Below are 18,638 nucleotides of genomic sequence, written 5' to 3'. Positions count from 1 at the left end.
AATCCTACTAGGTTTCAACAGCGTAATAATCTTATTTTGTAATTGTGGAAAATTTACTGCAATATCTACCGGTATATCCTGATGGAATATTTTGCCGTGCCAATTTGAAGTGTCGTTTACTGTTCACTCATTTCATCATCACATTAAACAACAATACATTTGATGCATAGTTCACATGTCTAAACAGTAATAATCCTGTTTAAAGTGTCATTTTCTTTGCATTACGTTTCAAAGTTTCTACTGTGTATACTTTTTTTCCGTTTTTCACACATAATATTTTTTCCGTCGTTTTTTTGTAGGTTGTGTAATTATGCTAATTACTTAATACACTGCCTTCCATTGTTTGCGATTTTACCCCACTTGCTTTGCTCTAGGAGGTCTCTCCACAGTCTTATAGTGTGGGACCTCCTTGTGTACTGATTTTATTGTATTCCTTATTAGTGTGTGCGTTACTCAATAAGCTTGAAACTTGAGGCCTTTGTCCTCCAGTGGGTGTATTGAGGCTGTTGATGATGATGATGATGATGAAAAAACAAATAAAAGTGGGAATAATAACATGAATATTACAGAAAATCTCCTTTGTTTCCCGTTGGTTTGCATCTGTAATGCAGTCCCAGCTCTCTACGACGAACCATTAAAGGAATTCAGGAACAATGCTTGTGCTGTCACCCTTCTTTTTTATTTTTTACTTTTAATCGTTGGTTGTCCTCAGAGCTGCTTCCTCCTAGGTGTCGGACGTTGCGACATTTGAGCTCCGTTTTTATTTCTCCCTCTCTCCTTCCTCCCCCGTTTTTGCGCACAGACGCCAGCTGCGAGGCGGGCGCCCCTCACCGCCGGTGCTTCCTCAAGTCCCGCTCCTCTGGAGGCAGCGGAGCCCGCCCGGGGGCCTCGAGTCGCGATCCTCCTCGCCCGGCAGCCACCGAGTGCGCCGACAGCAGCAGCGACGAAGACGACGACGACGAAGAGGTGGACGACGAAGAGTACGACGACGAGTACGGTGAGTGTGCGCCGCTCTTTGCAACAGGTCCTCCTGCAGTGCGTCGTTGAGACTTCGTTGAAGCCCTAGTTTACCCTATGCCCCTGCTACACTATGTCGGATACGCGGTCGAAAACGCGCACTCCTTAGTGGCGCAACGACTTATAATTTGTTCAGACCTGTGCAAGAGTGTTGTGCAAGCGTCAGGTTCAGGAAGGCAGACGACAGTGAACTTGAGAAGTTACACTCAGCGATGCCCAAAAGGCACAACTCCGTGGGCTGGGCCGCCCCACGCCTTCATATCAACTGCCGCACGTCGACTATGGTGCCGCAAAGGCGCGTAGGCGCATGTTGCGCCTGGTCGCCGTGTAGAGCCTTAGGCTTAGCGCTTTTTCCTTTCCCACATGTGCTGCACACTGCCCCGAGGAAACTTTCAAACAGCTTCGCTTTGGACTCTGTCCTGCAGCCGAATGCTCACGCGTGTGAGGTGTGCGCTGGGCTTGTTCAGAAAGTGCGACTGTGTGCCGCTGAGGTAAGGGAGCGGCTTCTCGTGGTAGCTGCAAGAAAACTGGAGTTTGAAAATTAGAGTGAGAATGAGGGTTTGGCAGGACTGTAACTACACGGCCATACTACGTGAGTGGGGAAAACGTCATATCCCGAGCCTATAGGAGCTGCAAGAGTTTTTTTTTTCTTTTAGCTTCATTTTGAAACTCAGAGAAAACACCTTGGGGCAAATGAATTCATACGGACAAAGAAGCAAAAGAGGCAACGGACAGGCGCCTGTGCGTTGTCTCCATGTCTCTTTTGTCCGTGTTAATTTATTTCCGCCAAGGTTTTTCAAGTTTCAAAATTCTTCCCCAACTAGCCCGGCAGCATGCTTTACTGATTTTAGCTTCAAAATGCAAATAAGGCAAAAGCAAACAATGCGTCTTTTCTCACAAAATTTCCTACCAGAGGTAACGACGCTTATGATGAAAACTAAACGCGACCTTTCGAGATTTCTGTTCTTTCTACCGTAGCAGTGTCTTTCTTCTCGGCTTACTTGTTCTACCCGAATTGACTTCATTGTGCCCACACTGTATGTGTTTTCGGCCACCGCCTCACACGCTCCTGTGTTTGCGCAGAGATTGTGTCGGCAGTGCGTATTCGTAGTCTGTCCACGGAGCTCGCACATACAGCGACGAGGCGTGACTGCGCAAAAACGTCTCTAGCTTTACAGACTGACGCATTTTTGTAATGATGATTTTTTTTTCGCTGAGTTAAAGCATTTTTTGTTATTTTTTCAACAAGGATCAAAGGCGTTGAAGGTTGTCCTTTTTGTGGCAAGGAGAGAATAAATATTTGCGGCGTTTCTAAAATTTTTGTTCTTCTGAGGTATACTTTGTAAACACAAATGAAGCTGACTATATTTAAATACTGCTTTTGAAGCAGACCTATTGTGCGCTAGCCGGTGAGGGAACCTTGTTGCAATGGTAGCCGAACAGGCTTCTGCACTTCGTTTGGAGCGGTACAGAACAGCAATTTGGGGCAATTTTGGAGCAGTTAGCCTGGTGAGAACTTTTCTGTCAGCGCTCAGTATGCTTCTGGGTACATGAAGCAAACGTTTCTAATTTTTACTTGCATCTGGTTTGCTTTCCCTCCTGCTGATGAGTTCGTCCTCCATTTCATAAAAAAAAATTGGCAGGCTTGTTGAAGAAGAGCTGGCAGCAGCTTAATTAAAATGCCAAGATATTGAAGATGAGTGCCTCGCATGTGGCAACCATTCGCGACTGGCCAGCGTCTTGGAAAACCTTGTCACTGGATGCCGCGACTCACTGTATGCACTCGTCGCACCATTCAACAAACAGCCATGATTAAGCCCAGGCGGTTTTAAGGTATTTGGCAGCTGAGTCGATGTAACAGCCCAATTTCATTTCAATTCCCTTATATTCTTCTTTTCTTCCTGCTCTTTGCGACTGTGTGAAGCGCCGCCAACCTTCCGCCATCTTTACGCTATCACCACTGACGAACTAGTGGCGGGAGTTCCTTGGGACAGACATGAAGAACGGAAGAAGTGGAATGTAGCGAATAACAAATCATTACGAGAAAAATGTTCTTTTCCCTCAGAACGTTTCCGGTGTACTGTCCGCCACGTCGACTTTTGTAGTGCGACAGCATCCACGACACCAGGCTCTGTCACACGGCACAACTCACGACAAGAACGCTTGTCGCACGACACAGAGTTGCGTAGAGCGCCAGAAATACGGCAGAAAATTCTGTCGTGTGTTTTGTCTCTCTTAATTAAGAAAGACAAAAAGGAGATTGGTGGAATATGGGATATTCATGTGTGTTCACAGGCACCATTTTGTTGTTCAGCGCGTAGCTTCAGCGGTGCAGGCTGGAACAGGCAGCGATGGTCCCTTTAGCGACGCCGGCGGCCTTGCGCAGTGGTCCCCAGACAACAAAGTGGCGGCCGCTGTGACGTCGGTGAATACTCCCTATGGGACCTGGATCGAGTTTTTGTGCTATCGCTGCATCTGATCAGGTGGCGACGGCTGCAGCGTCGACGACACAGCACGGTCGGTTTTTGTGAGACGCAGTATGTAGCGTGCGCAGTTGGAACTGCCACCACGTTAGGGTTAGCACTCTTTGGGGCGAAAATGAATGCAGGGAAACCTGCGAAGAGAAGTGAGGTCAGAACGACGTGAAGAAGAAGCCCGGCTGGGTTTGTTCCTTGACGGTAAAAAACCGAACTGTGATGAACTAGAACTAAAGAAAAAAAACTGAATACGGAGTTATTGTTATCCGAGAGATATATCGTGAAATGTCTTCATTTAAACATTCGTTCGCTATCTACAAAGAAACACAGATCAGTTCTTTTGGTTTTAAGCTTTTATTTTTTGTTTGATGTTGTCGAGTTAACAGAAAATCGGTGCAAAGGCGGTCAGAATAACTACACGTTCTCCTCATATCAGTTATTTTCTCTTGATTAATTCCTAGAGGGGCTGATGTCGTGTTACTGGTAAAAACAGATGTCAGTTGTGGCTTTGAAGTACTCTTGTATCGTGTGATTAAACAAATATATTCTGTCTGCTATCGCCCTCCAGACGGAAATCCTGCAAACATTCTTCCTTTTACGAGCAATTCTTGAAGTTCATTCCTAAAAATGGTTATCTGTGTGATTTCAAAATGGGATTTAGATAGAGCCATGCGGGCAAATGTTAATCTAAAAAAACAAAGCGCTCATTTTCTTCAATGGGTGCGCTAATACACTGCCCCAAATTTTAAAACTTTGACAATACGAATATTATGGTGGCATCTATATCTTCTGATTATTGCGAGCACCTCCAAATAATTGTGACGAAACGGAAACACAGCTTGGAAACCCGTAAAATGCGACAGTCCGTTGTATGTAAGCACTTTGCTAAGGCAAGCCTAGGCAGCTTTAGAATCCATTTGCTGCACTGTGGTTTTAAATGAGCTCTGTAAATAAAAAGCACCACTGACTCATATGACATGTTTATGACTAAAATCTGGAAGACTTTTAAGCAGCAGTTTCTGCTAAACTTAACTTAGGTTAAAATTTTCAAACCTTGAGCCGCATAAAAAGTAATTATAAGAACATGATTTGCCGTTATTTCTTAAAACAAAGGATCTGAATCTTCTCGAGCAATTTCAGTCATGTCAAAATAAGATGAACAAAGAGAATAACGCAGGCAGATCTCGCTGCCAGCACTCTGAATTTGCAACTTGCTTATACAAAACTGACCTGCCATGAAAAAAATTAAATACTGTTTTCAAGCCCCTAAAGTCGCTACCAGGAAGCAGTAGAGTGCCACTAAATGGCAAGGGAATATCCGCAACACACTTTCAAATTCCTTTAATGATTATTTTTCAATATTCTCATTGCATTGCACTTAGTAAGTCAATCGACTTTGCTCCGATGTGCAACCAATCAGCGCTTTCCTTACGCCACAAGCCGAGCCTGAAGTATGCCGAGTTTTTCTTCCATTATTAGTAGTTGAGGCTCCGACGCCGAACATATGCGAATTCGGCTCATTAAAGAGCTCCTTGATATTTTATGTCCCTATCGAAACTTACGTGTTTAACTTTAAGAATGCAAGTTACCAATGTGACTTTACTGTTCAAAAAGGGTAATGCAAATTATATGGGTAATTACCTGCCTACGTTTGTACTGATTATATTCACAAAGATGTTAGAAAAAACTCATCCATATTCAAACCTCTTCCTTCTTTGATAAGCAGATTTAATCTCACCAAAGTATTTTGGGTTTAGGAAAACAAATCTACCTAATGGAGCTTTCTTCAGCAGACAAAAAAATTCAATTTTTCGTATTAATATGGATTTTTCTAAAGCCTCTGATGATGCTCATCACTGTACCTTACTTAAAAAGTTGCAAATTTGTAAAAATGGTGGATATTTCCTGGAACGCTGTCAGTCGTGTCCTAATTACCGTCAGCAGTTTGTGAAATTTTAATCACATCAGTCTGGTATGAAACCCATTATTATAGGTGTTCCTCAAAGCAGCACTCAGAGTCCGCTTCTGTTTAATATTTATATTAAATATTACAAACATCTCTACTAAATCAAAAATCTTTTGCATATGCGGATGACGCCAGTAGTTTTCTAGCTACTCCGTATTGTATATAACTCAAAAATGTAGCGAATTTTTCATTCATAAAAATCAAAAAGGGGTCATTAGTAGACCACGTAAGAATAAGCTTCAAAAAGCAAAAGCTGTTATATTTAGGGCAAAATAGAAACAATTTAATAATACAGTAAATATGGTGTATGGAGGTGAAGAACTCGAAGTTATTGATAAAATAAAAATCCTCGGGAAACTCTTCTCTAAATTGTTTGTGGGATAACCATATTGCCACTATTTTAATACGGTTGCATTATTTAGTTGGTATGATTTGCTGCCTTAGTATGCGTTTGCCATTCCAGATAAAGATTCGTCACAATTATTTTTTCTACTCCCATCTAAATTATTTTTTCTCAGTTGGTTTGAAGGGCAAATTTAAAAAAAAAAACTTTTCCCCAGAAAATAATTCCCAGACTTCCTTATCACTTCACGTATAACTGCCAAACACAATGCCTTTTTAAAAAGCAGACAATATGCAACTACAAAATCTTTATAATTACGAGCTAACGGTTGTCTTAAAATGCTAATTATCAATATTAGAACAGAGCATTGCAGCTTACATTGCCGACCAGAAAGCAAAATTGAATCGCATAACGTCTGGCACTAGTTACCGGTTGAGAAAGCTTTCTTGCACTTTTCTAACACTCTTGAGTAATTTCAGAAAAACTAGCATTGATGTTGTAAAAATAATGTGCTAAGTGCGTAAGCTGTCTCAGTGATCTTGGCTTTTTCTGCTCATTGTTTACATGTTTCATGCAGATTTGTTTATTTATTATTGACATGCTGCCAAATTTTGTTTGGTAGCCTGTGGTCCGGATGTAGTAATATTTTTTTTTAATGCTTGCGCATACGAGTGGAAAAGCAAAGAAGAACTTCATTTGCGCGTGCTTTCTAATGCTTACTGCCGCGTTGCCGAGGGGGCTGCGGGCCTTTCTCAAGCTGCCATTCTTCGTGCAGCTTTTACGTGCAGCCTCGTACGTCTCTGATGGGAATGAACTGTCTTTACAATTATCAATATCGTTATAAATGCGCTTACTGTTGTTGCCAGGAAACTCCTTCGAGGATTTCTTTCAGACTGCTCTGTTTCTTTTTCTATTAGATTATACTTTATTTTCATAAATTGGTGGGACTTTGAAGGAGAGTCTTAAGCACTTGTACTTATCTGCCGTTATCTGCCCCTTAATAATCAGTCGACATACTGAAATTCCTTAGTTCTAGAATCAGTTTTGGTACGTTCATACCTTTTTTTTTCTGGTGAGTTAACTGGCCTTGCTCTCGCCGCAGCTACAGCTGATGCGCGCCAAGGGTGCATCTGACTGTTCAGTTTAGAGAACTGTTCAGCGCTGACTGGTTGGGAAAGAATATGCAAGATAGAAAACGCCTTCAGTGCAACACCAAGTTCGAAGGTAGAAAAAAATCTCGGCTACAGTGTCGAGTTGGGATTTAGAACAGAGACTGCTGGGTGAGGCATATTTGCTGTATTCGCTGTGTTGCAGCCTCTGCAGGAAAGGTGCCACCTAGCAGGCTCCGAAGCCGATGAGGGATGGTATCATCTCCACCTTATTCGTTCTGGGGCACAAGGGATGAGAGGTACGCAACTGTGAAGCGAGCGAAAATGAGAAATGTCCTTGCGTTCAGAGGAGTCGGGTGGTGGAGTCTCGGAATGTAATCTTTGTGCCCGGTATCAAACGGGAAGCGAGTTGGGGTGCGCAGTTGGTGCTGATCCGTGCGGAAATTCGGTCGGAGGAGGAGGCAATGAAGAAAGAGAAGGAGCGGCAACTGCCCCAATTTGGTTGGGATCTTGAGGCACTAAAGGAACGGCATTCTTTGAGGAAAGCCGCCTTTTGCCCTTTCCCTATTTCCTTCCTCATTTCCCTTTCTTCGCCGCCGCATCTCCCCACTTCAGCGTTTGCAGCGACCCAGGTGCCGCCCGTGACGACGAATGAAATATAAAGCGCCTCCTCTCGGAGTGCGTAGAGGGGCCTTATAAAGATGTCTTTAAAGAGTCTATAGACAAATCTTACAGGCTAGTCTGCATACAATATAAGTCATATAGGCAGTCTGTAGACAATAGATTTATGGTCATACAGTTTAAGTAGACTTTTTTATAGTCAGTCCTTAGACAGTCAATACACTATGAATAGGCAAAAGGAAATACCGATAAGAAGGCAATAGAGTCTATAAGAAATCAATAGGAAGTATATAGTTCATGTTTATAAGGGGAGTCCTGAGACGGAGGATTAGGTGGCTCTACTTTTAGGTTGTTTTTTTAGGAGCTTTATTGATATCTGCCGAGAGTGAAGGAGCGAAGGTAGGGAAAGGAAGGTGGCAAGAAATACGATTAACTGGGTGTGTCGGTTCTACTCTCTTGTGTCGAGGCCATGGGACTATGAAAGCAACACATGCCTGTACAGTGGAGACGTGCCTGCGAGCGTTCTCTTGGAATCCACTCCGTTACCCCTAAGTGCTTGAAAAAAGATGTAGCGCAAAAGAGACGAACACGGGAGGGAGACACGACAAGGACGAACGCTACTAACAACTGGCTTTATTTTTCATAACAGATGTCAATAGATACGTGTACGCACAATATTCCTCTTATTTGCTCGGCGCCAAATAAGTTGGCCATACTATGCATCCGCATCTGCGGGGAAGTTGAGCGCGGTTGCAAAGAAGCAACATCAAGAAGCCTTCGTCAAATGTGCCTTGGTAGTGGTCTACATCATTCCCCGGTCCTGTCGAAAATGCTATATAGGGCAGACGGGGCGCTGTCTCAACGACCGTTTAAGGGAGAATTCTCAAAACTTAATTCTACAAGATAAGCTCGCGAATTTAGTTTCGTACGTTCTGACGTACAGGTGCGAGCCCCGCTTTAAAGAGGCAAATATTCTGGGCAGGAGTGCAAGTACAAAAGCAGAGTTTTGCTGCAGGATTTCTACATTAACAAAAATCGAGTAATTGCATCAGCGACGCGTCAATAAGTTTGTTCTCCTCCGAGCGCGCTTTTCTGGAAAGGTTTCTGTAAGAATCACACCGCCTCTTTCGTGCGTGCCTGTTTTTCTTTTTCGTTTTTTTTTTCTGTAGGTTCAGCTTCATTGCCTGTTTGCCCCCCCCCCCCCCCCCTCCCTTCCCCTTTTTCGCAGATGATACATTTTGGTACTCGCTCTTTCTTCGATTGTAGATATGTAATCAATTTTCCCCTTTTTTCTTTTTTCTGTCAAGAAGCCCAGAGCCGCCCTAGTGTCATGTGCGCATGCGATGTGTACACGTATATATTGACATCTGTTACGGAAAATAAAGCCAGTTGTTAGTAGCGTTCGTCCTTGTCGTGTCCTCCTCCCGTGCTCGTCTCTTTTGCGCTACAACTTTTTTCAAATATGTGCCACCAACTCGCCCAGCGACAAGTTTTATTACCCCTAAGGACCAGCGGTTATCTTGCCTTTCCATTACATACCCTGCCCAAGCCCATTTTTTCCTCTTTATTTCGACTAGGATGTCATTAACTCGCGTTTGTTCTCTCACCCGCTCTGCCTACTTCCGGTCTCGTTACACCTATCATTTTTCTTTCCATAGCCCGCTGTGCTGTCCTTAACATAAGTTGAACGCCTTTTCTTAGCCTCCACCGTTATGCCCCATAAGTGAGTGCGAGTAAGATACAGCTTGCTCTTGTACACTTTTCTCCTGAGGAATATTGGTAAACGGCTATTGATGATCTGAGAGAACACGCCAAATGCGCTCCATCCTATTCTTCACTCTCGGGATCCGGATCTGCGGTCATTACCTGCCCTAAGTAGACGTATTCGCTTACCGCTTACAGCAACTCGCTGCCAATTGTAAGCTGCTGTTTCCTTCCGATACTGTTGAAAATTACTTTGGTTTTCTGCATGTTAATTTTTGACCCACCGTTCTTCTCTGTCCAACTCATTGATCATGCTTTGCAGTTCATCTCCTCAGTGAATTAGTAAGGAAATGGACGCGATCAATTACAGCCGTGTATAATCAATATTGCTGCCGTCAGGGTTTGTATATTGCCGACCACAGCTCAAATAATTTGCTTTCTTCATTTTATGGCTAGGTTTCAACGGCGGTTCGCTTAGGAACCACGAAAAGCTGAACCATACAGCGGTTGTTACATTATTTTTCATTTCTCCTAACTTATCGCTGTAGCAAAAACCGTATTCCGCTGTCACACTACAGTATCCATGAGATAAATCAGGCTCTCTCCACCGTTCTCAGAAGCTCCTTGCTAGCTCTTCAGAACCTTGGGGCAGAACCGACGTGTATAGACAAACATTTATCTAACCATACAGGGAGGCCTGTTTGCCACTGGTGCGATATATCGGGCGGTATACGGAGCTCATAGTTAGCAGCACCCAGCAACTCCGACCGTCTCGCATGCCCGCCCTATAGTATACTCGGGATCTGGGCCACGGTGAATGCAGTGAACGGTGGCGCGCACAAGACGTTGGTTCCGAAACGAATTGCCGCAATCCGTCGTGCCTAGGAAAAAGAAAACTGGCGGCATGGTTGGGCGACATAAATCAGCCCGCCGTTTAGACAAGCGTGACATCAGAAACTCTCGGGCGGAAACCCCTTCTATCTGGAACCGCACTGCTGCCAATGCATACGCTCTGAATAACCGGCCTATATACATGGCCGGCCGCGGATGATAAAAGATACGCGTACACACACGGCGAGTAGGGATGAGCTTTATCAAGTTCCTGCTCTTCGATTTCATCCAAGACATTTCTTTGGAGAGTCTGTAGACCTCTGTTGATAGAATCTACAATCGTCATGTAACCCTCCTACACATCGCCTGGGGATACAGGAACTAGTGTGCTGATCTTGATCTTTTTCTGCTCAATGGCTCCTGACAGTTACTATATATTTATTAGTACACATTTCTTCAGCTTGAGCAGGCAAGAGAAGAGAAAAGAGAGACCCGTTATGACATACGTGAAGAAAGCCAGCAGTCAACGAAACCAAGGAGCGTAAGGATGCTTTTGTTTTTGTTTTAATTCATGGTGTTCATAAATGGGAGTTTATTAGGGCAATTATTAAAAGATAATTGATTATAAAGGAGAAGAAAAACAACCACAGGCCGTCGGTGAGATCCGATCCGAAATTCGGAGGTCGTCGGTTTGGATCCCACCGGCAGCATGTGGTTGTTTTTCTTCTGCTTCCCAATCAACTATCTTTTAATATTTGCCCTATAAAACTTCCATTTATGAACACCACAAATTAAAACAAAAGCATCCTTATGCTCCTTGCTTTCGTAGACTGTTGGCTTCCTTCATATATGTCACAACAGGCCTGTCTTTTACCTTCCCTTGTCTGCTCTGTAGCTAACGAGGAACTCTGTTCTGGCAATCTTTATACCGCAGGTAGCATAAAAAGGTTTTTGCACAACTTCCACCCTCACCGTTCGATTACGTTCCTACGTGGCACTCCTTGTAATACAGGACGTACCACGTCGGCCCCTATGGACGAAGGTGGCGCTGGTGAACACTCTCAAGTTTTGGTTGCACTGCACATAAATACCCTGAAAGCAGAAGACAGGGCAGCCGTCGGCGTAGCTCAGTTGGTAGAGCACCGGACGCAAAATCGGGAGGTCGTGGTTTCTGATCCCACCGGTGGCATGTGGTTGTTTTTCTTCTGCTTTCTAGTCAATTCTCCTTATATAATTATCGTATTAATCTCCTACTTATGAAAATTGCAAATTAAAGAAAACAACAAGAACATGCCCTATGCTCCTTGTTTTCGTTGACTGTTGGCTTCCTTAATGTATTTCTTCAACTTGTGCCGTATACATTTAGCAGGCATTAGAGTACAACCAGCGCGTAGACTGAGATATACTTATCGCCGGAAGAGGGTACTGTATAACGAGATACACCATCGTGGTAGGGGTCTCATAACTGCCAGTGCGAAAATCACGTGGACGTGGATAAGCATCGCTCGTATAAGCAATGGTCACCAGTACTTGGATGAGCTTTGAGCCGCAAAGAAGCGTTGCGCATGCACACATCACAAAGCAGGAGTATTTACAAGCATACTTAAACATCAGTGCATGTGGACGCACGGCAATGTCACCCTTCGCAAGCGAAACAGCAGAAAGCGTTAAAAATATGGCGGTCTGCGAACAACTCCTCTGTGAATGATGTGACGCTGTGCCCAAATACAGCCGAGCCAAAAAACGCAACAAAAAATTTTTTGGCGTAAAACACATTTTCTGTAATGTTTTCGCCTTCGAACTTATAGTATGAACAGAAATTTTTGTATAGTAAAATCCGCATTTTTTTTGCAGTCACTATATAAAAGCACTACAGACTACTGAAAAGTACTACACAAAAACTACAATGCTGCAGAAAAATACTACAAAACAACAGAAAAACGTACCATTAGAACTAAATGACAAAACATTTTGTCGTATTTTTGGCACGATTCCGTCAACTTTTTCGACTAGGAGCATGCGCGCTTTTTGTTTCGCGCACTGCGTGAAAAGGGTGAAAATGCTTGAGCTATCTTGCGTACACCTGCACAAGGAAGATATTTCACAAGGAATAAATTTTAAGGTTGACAGTCGATCATGACTCATGTGCATGATCATGTGTAGGGACCTTACCGGAAGGTCCCTACAGTCTGTCGACTTAACGTCGTAGAGCCTATACATGTGAATGTCTATAGCCCAGCTGTGTATACATAGATATGAACTACGCATGCTTTGCGCTCTTCTAGCATGGACGTACTTCCAGCAAGCTTCAGAGCTCCATCCACCTGATCGAATCAACAGGTGTGTTCGAAAATCTTATAACACAGAAAATACCTTTGGAGCTTAATTGTTTGAATAACTTTACGCCACAGTCTCTTTCGCGAATGTCATGGCCAGAAATCTGACCTGTGTTCATAATTACAACTGCGCCCTGTCTCTCGTTTCGTGCACTCACTGTTGCGTGCATATGTAACCAGGCAACATTCATGAAATCAAACAATCCGAAAAGATATCCACACACTCATAAAGAAAAAAAAAAGCAGCTCTGAGTATAGACACATCGTCGCTATTTTTAAACCCTAATGCTCGGGATCGTGGAGTCAGCAATGAACATGAAGAATAAAATTCGCTGCGACAAAAAAAAAAGAAAACAGAAACGATTCGCCCGTAAAGCTCCCGGCTGCGCAAAAATAACACGCCATTACTTTTGGTACGCTGGAGGTCCTCCCGCGCTTCCCACGCCTCAAGGCAATGAGCGGCACGCATCGTATGCAAAGCGGAATGGCGACGTTCACTTCGGCGCAGTCGTCTCCCTTTGTGTTTTTTCCCTCTTCCCACGTTCTCGATGCAACGAGGAATCCCGCAGCGTGCCGGGCAAGAAAAGAGGGCCGTTCTCAAGGAGCGGCAGTCGTCGCAGGGGATGAAAAGCCGTCGCCCCGGCGCTGGCTGCAGCAGCAGCTTCCGCTGGGTGCGCCGTCGTGATATATTGCCTCTCTCAAAGAGATGGCCCCTACGAGTGATTCGTGAATTTTTAAGCTTTCGCCCGCGTGTCCTCTTCGCTTCGCTGCAACAGTGCGCCCTTCCGGATTCGTGGCTGCTGCAAGATAGCGCTGCACTCGATGGCGAGGAGCTTGTATAGTTGTTGTTATCATTTTTCTTGACCTGCAGCCTTTACCAGTGGCATTAGAGAGATGAGCGGTTGCGAACAGTGCCAAAAGAAGCTAGCAGCGGAAGCGAACTCTTACTGCGAAGATGGCGCCGGTGTGCATACGCGGCAATCATGGAATGGCGCTGGTCTCTGATGATAGCTCCCTGTACAGCAACAGAATTCCTGATTTCTGAATCTTTGTATTTGCGCGCATCTCGAAGCAAGGAGAGAGGTTCCAAATGCTGCTCATTGGACTTCAATTCTAGCAGCAAAAAAACATTAAGATTGCAAGCAGTTTTTTAAATCTTTCTACTTAATTTTTATTTTGCGCGCCCTCGTAGCTAAGTGCGCTAGCAACCGACGTGGCTGCAACTCGCTATGAACTCAGCGAATTTTTCTATTGAAGCAGGCTTTGAAATATCTCGTTAGCTGTACTGCTGTTGAATGCTTGATGATCTTCGTTCGAAGCTGCTTGCTTAGCTGCAGAAGCATACTGATTTTCTGTTCTCAACTTCTTGGAAAGAATGGCTGAACCGGAGTTTGTAATAAATATATAGAAGTGTTAGTTCGACATATTAAATTAAATTAAAAGACTGCTTGATTTCCCCCAATACTATGTTTGCAAGAACGTAGTCATAGAAGAAAGAAAGTCAGAAACTAAAACGATGGCTTAAACGTCAAACACTGCAGAGTAAATGGAATTAAGTTTTTATTGTTCCGAAAGCAAAAAATAAAAAACTATGCCCAACAAGGCTGGAGCAGTCCTTGAAAGCAGGCGCTGCCGTTAACCATTTGCATGTATTCTCTGAGGAATTCCGTTTATTTTTTTTTTCTCAGCTTCTGCCTGACTTGATGGTTCTGCTGATGGTCCTTACATTTTTAGAAAGTACCAGCCGAGTGCTGTACTGAATGGCACAACAAATGGTGCTCGCCGGCGGCGTGATTTCAGTGGTTAGCCGCTTTCTAGAGAATGTGTTGATAGCGTATGACAACGCTGGCGTGCTGTTTCATCCGAACCGTGGCTGGCCTTTCTTCCTCCGTTCAATGTTTATAATCATCACCAGCCTGACAACACGCAGTGCAGGGCAAAGGCCTCTCTCATGTCTCTCCAATTAACCCTGTAATTTTCCAGCTGAGATCATCGTCTCCCTGCCGACTTATTAATCTTATCCGCCCACCTAACCTTCTGCCGCCCCGTGATGCGCTTACTTTCTCTTGGAATCCACTCTATTACCCTTAAGGACCAGCGGTTATCTTGCCTTCGCAGTACATGCCCTGGCTAAGCCGATTTCTCCCTCTTGATTTCGACTATTTTTTTTGAAACAGATCAGCGCTAAAACACACACGGCGAGAGAAAGACGACACGACAGAGGTTCTCCCGCCGTGTGTTTTTTTTTCTTTAACGCTGACCTGCTTCAAAGAAATGCTTAACCAACTAGCCCAGCACCAAGTCTTACTAAAGTTGATTTCGACTAGGATGTCGTTAACTCGCGTTTCTTTCGTCAACCACTTTGCCCGCTTCCGGTCTCTCAACGTTATAGCTGTCATCTTTCTTTCCATAGCTCGCTGCGCTGTCGTTAACTTAACGTTTATAACTTGTGCTAGGATGTGGGAGAAGCACGTGTTTCCTCTATGCCGACTGTGCGCATTCAGCTGTCGAAGATCATTCTTTCCCGTGGCCTGATTGTCTTACGAAGAGCGTCACCAAACCCTGTTTTTTTAGGACGTTCCACCGTCCAGAGTATTTCGTCGGCGGCCCCTTCGCTGACGGTCTGAACCGGATCGCCTTCTTCCGCCTTCTTCAAAATCTCCCCTGCACCTCTGACGCTCCACGTCTTACTCTAGTGCTGCGCTGTATGGCGGCCTGTCTTCAACACGCCTCTCAGTCGAGCATCTTTGTCTCCTTTCCTGCCTGCACTGTCGGATCTCACTATCTCGCATGAGCTATTCGCTCCGGATGGCTCACTCGCTAAATACGTGCAGCTCTGCCAAAGCCATTGCTTGCGACGACCAGTCGCCGAGCTGGCTGGTTTCTGACTGGACGATCGGACACCGGGATGTCGCCGATTGGCCAATCAGCCATTCTCTGAATGGCTGCGTTGCCAGTGGCCAGCGATAAAGGCTCGCGAACCGCGTGGCAGCGCAAATAGCGTCGCAAACTGCAGTCCTACGTAAGCACCTTTTGCAGCGGTGCACACTTGTTCGAATGGGACACGAAAGTGGCGCACTCTCTGCTTGCACCTTCCCCTTGCCTTTCGCTTTCATCTCACACCTGAGTGATCACGGCGAATTCCCTTGGCTCCACCCACCTCCGGTGTTCCTCCAGCCATGTTTTTTTTTTCTCCGGATAAAAAAAAAAGGCTCTCTTTTTTTCTTGCGAAGTTTTATATGTTTTCGCACTGTTTTCGTGCTTCTGTTCCTATCTAACCATGTTCTGTTCCTATCTCCCATCGATCCTTTCTGTCCACGTGGCGTTCTCGGCCGCACTGTCCCGTGGCAGGGTTTTCGCTGCTCCGTGTGCCCGAGTGATTCCGTCTTTTCGACAGCAGCGCGGAAGCGGCCGTGCAGTGGAACACCTGGGGATTATGCGACGCGTTGTCCCTTTGTCTGCGACATCGTGTGTGACAGGCGGGATTCGGTCCGCGAGGGACACAATGAGATGCGTCGCGAGGCGACGCACCTTGCGTCGAAAAGACCTTGGTAAGCGCATGAACGTGACAGGTATGCAGATTCCTCACGCACCCTTCTCATGAAGAGACGCCACACAAGGTAATCTCGTCGCTTGTCACGTTGCCACAAGGTGTGCTTCTTATTCTTTATTTATTGTTTCGTTCTCGAAGATGGAGTGTTTTGAGCCGTTATTACAACAGCGTCGTAGGAAGGCATGCAACGATATATTTTTTCCTCGAGGCTCTCACTTTGCATTTGACCGCGTGTGGAAATCACCTCGCCTGTCTTGCTGGACTTCACGTCTATATGAAGTAAGGGTTTGCGAATAGCCACACAGTGGTGGTGTCAAAGCATATGGCGGTGGTATATTGGGGCGGCACAAGTCTTTTATTTTTATTAATGCGTTGGCATTATAAGGGTCAGCGCAGGCGGAAATGTCGTGGCCACCTTGGATATAGCAAACTTTAGACCGAAGTTGCCGAGCAACCTCTCGGGGCTAGTCATTGAAGTGCCACCGGCGTGGTGGGTAGTCACGCGAGGCGCGGTGCGAACCTTGCGAACCTGCACACCGCGGCGGCAACCTGTCCGTCGGATTGTGAGCGGGCTGAGCACCGTGGCAGGTAAATTAATGACTGGACGTGAGCGGTTGCTCGAGAACAGCAACCTGGATCGCTCATGCTCCACTGGTGGCAGAGTCCGCATCGCAGGACAGTGGCGCATTGCTTAACCGCTGCACCACTGCACCAGGAGTGATGCGAGGACTCCGAAAGATCTGTGAATGTGAAGTAGAGAATGATCAATTCCGCGTATATGGGCAATAACCCATTGACGTTATCGCGACATACCCTTCAGGCGGAGCTACAACAGAATCAGCAGCAAGAAAAAATAGCCTAGGATGGCCTAAATGTTTTAAAAGCCTCATGTGGCCAAAAAGCAAAATTGGTTACAAAACTCACCCAATGGCAGGAGGGAAGTGACGTCACTGGACGGCAGCATTCCCACTGGCTGGAGGAAAGTGAGGTCATTTCCTGTTAAGGCATCAACAGCTGCTAATGGTGTCGCATTCCGAGCACATAAAAAAAAGGTTAGGTGTCCCTGTGAGTTTTCGTTTTTATTTTTACGTCCATGTCGTACACACTTTCGAGCGCCCTCTCTATGCAACACGCATATCACACCAGCGAGATGTCGGAAAAGTACGCATGGAGCATGGAGAACACACGAGCGCGTGTTTCTTTTCGTCCTGTTTCAATCTCGGCTGTTACCTGTGATATTTATTGTTTTGAAACCTCTTTCTTGGTAATGGGGACAAATCACGCTTCGAAATGTTTTTCCTTTTCCTCAGAGTTAGAAAGATGGTTCCCCGAAATGCGTGGATAAAGCTGAACTTGCCGGCTTGTTCATATCTCTCTTTATTGATTGCACGACGTAAAGTCGTGTTTCGTGCGCAGTATTTTCGGTCATCAGGAATGCATCGCACTGTGAAGCAAGAATTTGTAGCCAACATTGCCAGAAGCGTATCGTACCCAGGAATTTTGGACAAGCGCATTTTTCAGCGGGAAGTTTTTATTAATGCATTTTTTATATATATCGTAAGATTTCCTTATAACAACCAATAAATCCACAGATCTCCCCTCGGCAGCCTTGCATTTTTCTGCAATTAACGTTCTTGCTGTCGTCAAAAACGTTTCCCATTAATTTTCTAAGGCAGTCTTAACTACTGGATGCGAACGATGGACAAATTTTAAAAGAAATATTTTACTACGCGACTGAGGAATTGACCTTCACCTTCAATATTCTCCTAACAGTACCCAATAATACTCCAGAGTTGCCTCACAATTAAAATTTGTCCGAAAATTTTGTACCTGCGTTTACGTTAAATTTTTTAATGCGTTGTGTATTGCGTCCGGGAATGGAAGGAAAAAATTTCACAAAAAGGAAGCTGGTTACTCGAATAGATGAATCGTAAATCCTTTACCCGGCAGTGTCTAGCGAACCATATCGCTGCTATTCCTCACTTACTGCTGGGTCGAGTTCTGACAGAGATTAGAGAAGAAAACATTGCGTCAAACTGGCGACATCGCATGAGCAGATGTCCTGGGGTGCTACCACTTAGGCCTCGTTTGTATTTGAACCGTTTACTCTACAACCCTGCTGAACTGTACACCGCATTGGCTTATAATGGCAGCTAGTCTCTATTATTCAACGCTAGTTCTTCCCTTGTGGTGTTCCGTCGCAACTAATCTCGTACCGTAGCAACAAATCTCATTACTCGTCGAGTTGACAAGGCTGACAGCTGTACAGACCCTTATTCCCGCACGAGTGTGATTGCTGTCTCGGTGCCGTGCGGTGCTCATCAAGCACATTACTACACAAGAAGGGAACAGCCTCTTTTAGGCTTAAGGAACACTCCGGACATACGTCATAGGGATAAACAGAGACGCAGATGGAGACAGGCAGAGAAAGGCCTTGTCATTACAACTACGAAGGCAATGCCCTGCGATTCTTGCTCCTGGCAAGAGACCCGAGACGTTTATTAGACAAATAACCGAACGTGAAGTGGAGAGCCCTGTTAGCCTTTAGGGAGACGTCCTCGACATAAGCGGCGGGATAAACACAGACGTACAGATGAGCACAGCCGGGCTGGTCATTACCACGACAGGGACGATGCACTGTGATTCCCGCTTTGGTGAGCGATATGGTTAATAGAGAAATA

At 45.1% G+C, this 18,638-nt stretch overlaps 1 protein-coding gene across 4 annotated transcripts in view; it reads left to right on the top strand.

The window, feature by feature from the left end:
* The window catches only part of LOC144100802 (uncharacterized), a 222,720-nt gene that overhangs the window by 153,547 nt on the left and 50,535 nt on the right, over window positions 1-18,638 (top strand). For all 4 annotated transcript variants that reach the window (XM_077633663.1, XM_077633662.1, XM_077633664.1 and 1 more), the window contains exon 2: window positions 803-997. In XM_077633663.1, coding sequence (XP_077489789.1) covers window positions 803-997 — 195 coding nt within the window. The remainder of the gene's footprint in view (window positions 1-802; window positions 998-18,638) is intronic.

The sequence above is a fragment of the Amblyomma americanum genome, chromosome 8 (genome assembly GCF_052857255.1).
Source record: "Amblyomma americanum isolate KBUSLIRL-KWMA chromosome 8, ASM5285725v1, whole genome shotgun sequence".
In the NCBI taxonomy this organism is placed as follows: Eukaryota; Metazoa; Arthropoda; class Arachnida; order Ixodida; family Ixodidae; genus Amblyomma; species Amblyomma americanum.
Note: the sequence above shows the minus strand (reverse complement) of the source record. Positions and strands in the feature narration are given on the sequence as shown.